This window comes from Penaeus monodon, unplaced genomic scaffold (genome assembly GCF_015228065.2).
Source record: "Penaeus monodon isolate SGIC_2016 unplaced genomic scaffold, NSTDA_Pmon_1 PmonScaffold_15361, whole genome shotgun sequence".
NCBI lineage: Eukaryota > Metazoa > Arthropoda > Malacostraca > Decapoda > Penaeidae > Penaeus > Penaeus monodon.
The window spans coordinates 1-8,600 of record NW_023644555.1 but is presented as its reverse complement, the minus strand read 5'-3'; the positions used below and the strand labels follow the sequence as shown (position 1 = coordinate 8,600).

At 61.5% G+C, this 8,600-nt stretch overlaps 1 protein-coding gene across 1 annotated transcript; it reads left to right on the top strand.

The window, feature by feature from the left end:
* Positions 1-48: 48 nt before the first annotated feature.
* On the top strand, positions 49-1,045 carry LOC119569460 (basic proline-rich protein-like; the record flags this gene model as incomplete). Its single annotated transcript, XM_037917615.1, has 1 exon — positions 49-1,045. A coding segment is annotated over one exon (997 nt), but the record flags the coding sequence as incomplete, so codon positions are not given.
* Between the last annotated feature and the right edge of the window lie 7,555 nt (positions 1,046-8,600).

Here is an 8,600-nt window from a genome sequence, read left to right as displayed (position 1 = left end):
CGTTCCGCACCACGACGCCAAACAGGCCCCCGCTCTGCCCGCCGCCAGGCGCACGCCCGTTCGGGGGGACCGGAGACAAGACCAGCCGGCGGGGGACGAGCAGGGCCCGGCAAACGACACAACTCGCTCGGCGGGGACGGCCCCGCTCGCCGGGCCCGGTCTAGGGAAGATCGAGCTGGCTGCTGGCTGGCTGGATGCTGGCTGGCTGGATGGCTGGCTGGCTGGCTGGCTGGATGGTGGCGGCTGGCGGCTGTTGGCTGGCTGGCTCGCACGACCCGACCCCATCTCCCTTTACAGTTGTCGCCACGGCCGTAGACCACCACAATCGCAGGAGGCAGCCCGCTCCGTTCCCCGCCCCACCGCGACCTCTCGTCGCCCGCACGGGGACCGCGGCCGCCGCCGCGACGACGCCCGCGCCGGGGCCCGCCCGGCTCCGTTCCCGCCCCACCGCACCTCTGTCCGCAAGCCGGGCCCCCTCCCCCCCCCCCCCCCCCTGCCCGCGCCGCCGACGACGCCCGCGCGCGGTCCGGCCCGGCTCCGTTCCCGCCCACCGCGACTCCTCGTCGCCACGCCACGGGGACCCGCGGCCCGCCGCCGCCGACGACGCCGCGCCGGGGCCGCCCGGCTCCGTTTCCCGACCCCACGCGACCTCCTCGTCCGCACGCACGGGGACCCGCGGACCGCCGCCGCCGACGACGCCCCCCGCGCCGGGGCCGCCCGGGCTCCGTCCCCGCCCCACCGCGACCTCCTCGTCCGCACGCACGGGGATCCGCGGGCCGCCGCCGCCGACGACCCCGCGCCGGGGCGCCCGGCTCCGTTCCCGCCCCACCGCGACCTCCTCGGCCCACGAACGGGACCCGCGGCCCGCCCGCCGCCGACGCCGCCCGCAGCCGGGGCCGCCCGGCTCCGTTCCCAGCCCACCGCGACAGCCACATTGCGTGGTGGTGGTGGTGGCCGCCGCCTCGCAACGCGACTGTGCTCCCGCTCGGCGCCCCGGCAGCCGGCCGCCCAGCAGCAGACGGGGGCAGACCAGCCTGACCCATAAGGTCGGTTGGCGCGCCGTTTCGCAGCACGACCGCAACAGGTCCTACCTGCTCCTCCGGGTCCACCGGGAGGACGGGTGTTGCGGGACGATGGAATAGCCCCCCCCCACCACCCTCCCACCACCCCCATCCCCCCCTCCCACCCCGAACCCCACCCCCATGTTATCCCTCCCTTCCCCACCCCACCCACCCCACCCCACCCCCGGACACGATCCCGCTCCCCTCGACCCCGGCGCGCCGGAGCCGAAGTCCGATTCCCGCGAAGGAAACCCAGGCGGCGGGCCTTTCCGTCCGATTCGTGGCTTCTTGGCTGAGGCTTGACGACGGCGCAAGCCCGGTGTGCCGGCTTCTTGGGAAGCCGCCGGTCGCCGGTGCTCATTTCCCCGCCCGCGCCCTTCCCGCAAGTAAAAATAGCCTGCCCTTCCTCCTCGTCGTCGTCGTCGTCGTCGTCGTCGTCGTCGTCGTCGTCGTCGTCGTCGTCGTCGTCGTCGTCGTCGTCGTCGTCGTCGTCGTCGTCGTCGACCACAAAGGGCCCTGGAAACCGTACGTTGTCATGACAGGAGCGGCCCCCGACGCAGATGGCGTGTGGCTATTCGCGCAATTTTTACCCATTCTGCCTGCCTGCCTGCTGCTGCCTTCTTCTTATCATCATCATCATCATCATCATCTCTCATCATATATCATCTATCATCATCATCATTCATCATCCCAACCATCAATCATCATCATCTGTATTATTATTATTATTATTATTATTATTAGTATTATTATTATTATTATATTATTATTATTATTATTATTATTATTATTATTATTATTATTACTAATATATTAATTATTAAGTATATTATATTAGTATTATTATTATTATTATTTGTGTTGTGTTGTTGTTGTTGTTGTTGTTGTTGTTGTTGTTGTTGTGTTTATTCTTTCTCCTGCAAGCGGGGACCACAAGACAGAAGAAGAAGGAAAGGAAAAAAAAAAAAGAAAAGAAAGCAAGAAGAAAAAGGATAAGGAGAAGATCACCGATGACGGCGACAAAAGTAAAATAAAAAATAAAAAAATTATTAGAAAGAACTTTCTCTCCGCCACCGCGAAGCGCCGGAAGAGGGGGGGGGGGGGCATGGGTAGAAAACTCTCTTCGTCAGAGGCCAAACAAATGGCCCCCCCCCCCCCCCCCCACCCCCCACCCACCCCCAGACCCGGCGAGTCTCTCCTGGTTCTGCCTCACAGACAGAGCGGAGAGACGCAGAGGAGGAAAAGGGGCAACAAAGCCGGCCCGTGGGCAACGGGAAAGGTGATCCTTCTTGTAAAAAGGGCCCCACACACTCACACACACACAAACGCACGGTTTTAGAAGAAAAAAAAAGAAAGGAGCTTGCTGCTGATATCTCCTCACCCACCCTCGATCTGGCGAGGGGGGGGGGGTGGGGGGGGCGCTGTGCTTGCTGCTGCTGCTGCTGCGTGCTGCTGTGCTGCTCCTGCTCGTGAAATTTCCCTCGCAGGAGAGCATGCAGCATGCAGGCATGCAGCACGACGCCCCCGCCAAACCAAGGACCTCCGGTATGAGGAAGTGGAGAGGGCAACAAAACATCCGACCGTAGTGGACGAGTCCAACTAATCGCAGGAAAAGGGAGCTGCTCTAACCGTACAACACCCCAGCCGATATGGTCAGTCGTATGCAGACGGTTCGGTACGGCACACCGGACGTATGGTTTGCTCTGTATCGAGGAAGATGGTTCCAAAGGGAGGCCCCCTTCAAGCTCCGGGGCGGCGGCCACCGCCCACGGGGAGGAGCGGTTTGGCGGGCGTCGACGTGACCTCCCCCTTCGGCCCGTCAGAAACAGCGCGTGAACTTCACCTTGCATGGGCACAGTCCGCTCCTTGGCTCTCGCCGGGCTCGCGTCTAAACTCAGTGTAGTAAACTCGCCGATCCGTGCGCCGCACGCGATCACGTCGCTTAACGCTCAGCGCGGTTTCCCCTTGAGAGGCTTCAGGGGTAAAAAAATGACGGACGTGGCTGCCCTACCAGGGTGGCCTGTCGTAGGCAGGAGGTGCACCATTGGTCCGGACCCACCGTTCATCCGTACTGGGCGGGGCTCCTGTCGCGACGTGGCGCGTGTTAACGGTAGGGTAAAACAACCGGTCTCGCGACGGTCTAAACCAGCTCACGTTCCCTATTAGAGGAGGGAACAAATCCTACGCTTGGTGAAAACGGTTCACAATGATCGGAAGAGCGACATCGAAGGATCAAAAAGCGACGTCGCTATGAACCGCTTGGCCGCCACAAGCCAGTTACCCTGTGGTAACTGTTCTGACACCTCTCGCTTAAAAACTCGTAAAGTCAAAAGGATCGCTAGGCCGTGATTTCGCAGTCGTGCTTCGTACTGAGAGTCCGGATCAGCAGCATTTGCCCTGGGCTTTACACGTGGGTTTCTGTCCCACGCGAGATGACCTTTGGGACATCTGCCGTTCGTTTGACAGATTGTAACGCCCCAGTCAAACTCCCCTCTGGCTCTGTCCTCGGAACGGGTCGCGACGCGCGCCGAGAGCGCGGCGACGACACCGCCCCCTGCGCGGAGAAGCCCCTTTCGCCCCCGGGGAGGCAGGCGCTCTTGTTCATGTCACTGCAGTCTAAAATCGGTAGAGGCATAGGGAGAAGGGAAGGAGGAGGGCGCGGCTGAGGGGGGGGGGGGGGGCCCCCCCCCCCCGGGGGGCCGCCGGCCCGCTCCGCATGCCCGAACCCCGTCACGCCTCCCGCTCCCCGCACTCACCGAGTAAGTAGAGAGACGGACCAGAGTAGTGGTATTTCATCGTCGGGCGCGAGCGCCTCCCACTTATGCTACACCTCAGGCTGCCTCTCTACAAGCCAAACTAGAGGTCAAGCTCAACAGGGTTTCATTTCCCCGCAGTTAACTGCAGGCCCGTTCCCCTGCCTGTGGGTTCGCTAGATAGTAGTAGGGACAGTGGGAATCTCGTTAATCCAATTCATGCGCGTCACTAATTAGATGACGCGGCATTTGCTACCTAAGAGAGTCATAGTTAACTACCGCAGTTTACCGCCTTGGTTGAATCTCTTCACTTTGACATTCAGAGCACTGGCAGAAATCACAATGCGTCAGCATCGATCACGAACCATCGCATTGCTTTGTTTTAATTAAAAGTCGCGATTCCCCTGGTCCGTGCCAGTTCGAGACGGCCGTCTTGTTGCCAGCCGCGGCCGTCTCAGAACTGGCACGACAGGGTGATCCGACTGTTAATTAAACAAAGCAATGCGATGGGTCGTGTGATCGATGCTGACGCATGTGATTTGACACAGTTGCTCTGAATGTCAAAGGAAATGAGATTCACCAAGCGCGGGTAAACGGCGGGGGAGTAACTATGACTCTCTTAGGTAGCAAAATGCCTCGTCATCTAAGTGACGCGCATGAATGGATAACGAGATTCCCCACTGTCCCTACCTACTATCTAGCGAACCAACAGGGAAGGGGAAAGGGCCTGCAGTTATCGCGGGGAAAGAGACCCTGTGAGCTTGACTCTCGTTTTGGTTTGTAGAGAGGCACCTGAGGTTGTAGCATAAGTGGGAGGGCGCTCGCGCCGACATGAAATACCAACTACTCTGGTCGTCTCTCTACTTACTCGGTGATGCGGGAGCGGGAGGCGTGACGGGGTTGGGGCATGCGGCGGGCCGGGGGCCCCCCCCGGGCTCAGCCGCGCCCTCCTCCTGCCCGTCTTCCCTATGCCTCTACCGATTTTAGACTGCAAGTGACATGAAACAAGAGCGGCCGCCTCCCCGGGGGGCAAAAGGGGGCTTCTCCGCGCGGGGCGGTCGTCGCCGCCGCTCGGGGCGCGCTTTCGCGACCCGTTTCCGAGGACAGAGCCAGATGGGTTTGACTGGGGGTACATCTGTCAAACGATAACGCAGATGTCCCAAGGTCAGCTCGGCGTGGACAGAATCCACGTGTAGAGCCCAAGGGCAAATCTGGCTTGATCCGGACTCTCAGTACGAGCACGGACTGCGAAAGCACGGCCTAGCGATCCTTTTGACTTTACGAGTTTTAAGCGAGAGGTGTCAGAAAGTTACCACAGGGATAACTGGCTTGTGGCGGCAAGCGTTCATAGCGACGTCGCTTTTTTGATCCTTCGATGTCGGCTCTTCCTATCATTGTGAAGCAGTTTTCACCAAGCGTAGGATTGTTCACCCTCTAATAGGGAACGTGAGCTGGGTTTAGACCGTCGCGAGACAGGTTAGTTTACCCTACCGTTAACAACGTCGCCACGTCGCGACAGGAGCCCGCCCAGTACGAGAGGAACGGTGGGTCCGGACCAATGGTGCACCTCCTGCCCGACAGGCCACCAGGGGAGGGCAGCCACGTCCGGCAGGTTTACCCCTGAAAGCCTCTCAAGGGGAAACCGCGCTGAGCGTTAAGCGACGTGATCGCGTGCGGCGCAACGGATCGGCGAGTTTACTAAACTGAGTTTAGACGCGAGCCCGGCGAGAGCCAAGGGAGGCGGACTGTGCCCATGCAAGGGGAAGTCACGCGGCTGTTTCTGACGGTCGAAGGGGGGAGGTCCAGTCGACGGCCCGCCAATCCGCTCCCTCCCGGGGGCGGTGGGCCGCCGCCCCCGGAGCTTGAAGGGGGGCCTCCCTTTGGACACCAGCTTCCTCGATACAGAGCAAACCACGTCCGGTGTGTCCGTACCGAACGTCTGCATACGACGACATATCGGCTGGGGTGTTGTACCGGTTAGAGCAGGCTCCTCTTTTCCTGCGATTAAGTGAGACTCGCCCCCTACGGTTTCGGATGGTTTTGTTGCCCTCTCCAACTTCCTCATACCGGAGGTCCTTGGTTGGGCGGGGGGGGGTCGTGCTGCATGCATGCATGGTGCTTGCTCTCCTGCGTGGGAAATTTCACGAGCAGGAGCGCAGCAGCAGCAGACGCCAGCAGCAGCAGAAAGCCGCCCCCCCCCCCCCCCCCCCGCAGATCGAGGGTGGAGGAGGAGCAGCAGCAGCAAGCTCCCTTTCTTTTTTTTCTTCTAAAACCGTGCGTTTGTGTGTGTGGGGGAGTGTGTGGGGCCCTTTTACAAGAAGGATCACCCTTTGCACGTTGCCAGCGGGCCGGCTTGTTGGCCCCTTTGCCTCCTCTGCGTCTCTCCGCTCTGTCTGTGAGCAGAACAGGAGAGACTCGCCGGGTCGGCAATTTGTTTGGCCTCTGACGAAGAGAGGTTTTCTTACCCCTGTGGGCCCCCCCCCCCCCCCCCCTTCCCGGCACTTCGCGGTGGCGGAGAGAAAGGTCTTTCTAAATAATTTTTTTATTTTTTATTTTACTTTGTCGCCGTCATCGGTGATCTTCTCCTTATCCTTTTTCTTTCTTTTTCTTTCTTTCTTTTTTTTTTCCTTTCCTTCTTCTCTCTGTCTTTGTGTACCCAGCTGCAGAGAAAGAAGAAAAAACAAGAACAAGAACAAACAAGAACAAGAACAAATAAAAAATAATAATAACAATAATACTAATAATAATAATAATAATATAATAATAATAATAATAATTATAAATTTAAAAATTATAATAATAAATAATAATAATAATAATAATAATAATAATAATAATAATAATAATAATAATAATAATAATAATAATAATAATAATAATAATAATGATGATGATGATGATGATGATGATGATGATGATGATGATGATGATGATGATGATGATGATGATGATGATGATGATGATGATGATGATGATAAGAAGGCAGGCAGGCAGGCAGAATGTGTAAAAATGCGCGAATAGCGCACACGCCATCGGCGTCGGGGGCCGCTCCTGTCCATGAGCACCGTACGGTTTCCAGGGCCCTTTGTGGACGACGACGACGACGACGACGAACGAAGACGACGACGACGACGACGACGACGACGACGACGACGACGACGACGAGAGAGGGAAGGGCAGCTATTTTTACTTGCGGGAAGGGCGCGGGCGGGGGAAATGACACCGGCGACCGCGCTCCCAAGAAGCCGGCACACCGGCTGCCGCCGTCGGCAGCCCAGGCCAAGAAGCCAAGAAGCGGACGGGAAAGGCCCGCCGCCTGGGTTGCCTTCGCGGGAAGCCGGCACTTCGGCTCCGGCGCGCCGGGGTCGAGGGGAGCGGGATTCGGTGTCGGGGGTGGGGTGGGGGGGGGGGGGGGGGAGGGGGGGAAGGGGAAGGGGAGAACATGGGGTGGGGGGTGGGGGGGGTGGGGGGGGGGTGGGGGGGGGACGATCCATCGTCCCGCAAACCCGTCCTCCCGGTGGGACAGGAGGAGCAGGAGACCTGTTTGCGGTCGTGCTGCCTGAACGGCCGCGCCAACAACCTTATGGGGCAAGGCTGGTCCTGGCCCCGTCTGCTGCTGGGCGCCGGCTGCCGGGGCGGCCGAGCGGGAGCGAGAGTCGCGGGGCGAGGCGGCGGCCACCACCACACCACACCATTGGCTGTCGCGGTGGGGCGGGGAACGGAGCCGGGCGGCCCCGGCGCGGGCGTCGTCGGCGGCGGCGGGCCGCGGGTCCCCGTGCGTGCGGACGAGAGGTCGCGGTGGGGCGGGGAACGGAGCCGGGCGGCCCCGGCGCGGGCGTCGTCGGCGGCGGCGGGCCGCGGGTCCCCGTGCGTGCGGACGAGAGGTCGCGGTGGGGCGGGGAACGGAGCCGGGCGGCCCCGGCGATTGTGGTGGGCGAACGGCCGTGGCGACAACTGTAAGGGAGAATGGGGTCTGCGGTCGGCGAGCCAGCCAGCCAGCCAGCCAGCCAGCCAGCCAGCCAGCCGCCCACGCCAGCCAGCCAGCCAGCCAGCCAGCCAGCCAGCCAGCCAGCCAGCAGCCAGCCACAGCCAGCCAGCCAGCCAGCCAGCCAGCCAGCCAGCCAGCAGCCAGCCAGCCAGCCAGCTCGATCTTCCCTAGACCGGGCCCGGCGAGCGACGGGCGTCCCCGCCCGAGCGAGTGGGGTCCGATTGCCGGGCCTGCTCGTCCCCCGCCGGCTGGTCTTGTCTCGTTCCCCCCGAACGGGCGTGCGCCTTGGCGGGCGGGCGAGAGCGGGGCCTGTTTGCGGTGGTGGTGGCGAACGGCCGCGGCGACAACTGTAAGGGAACGAGGGGCCGGTCGCGGTCGCGGTGGCGGACGGACGGGCGGACGGGCGAGGCCCGGCCCCGGTGGCAGAGCGGCCTGTTGCGCGGACCGGATCCCGGGTGTGGTCCGCTGGCCCTTCCGTGGCCGGACGGGCCTGTGTGTGTGTGTGTCCGGGCGCGGTGGGCGGGTTCCCTCCGGCAGGCAGCTTGCGGCGCAGCCGGCGGTCTCCGAGGCCGGACAAGTCCCCCTCGGAGGCAAGGCTTGAGGTAGGTGTTGCGGGCCCCCGTGGCGTCGGGGGCCGCGAGGGGGCGTGTTCCCTGAGGGGCGGGCAGGAGCGGGCCCTGTTTTGCGGTGGTGGTGGGTGAACGGCCGTGTGGGAGGTATAAGGAGGGACGCGTGGCTGCGTCCTCCGGCCCCCACACCCCTCCCTCTCTTGCTTCCCCTCCGCCCCCTTTCCCTGGG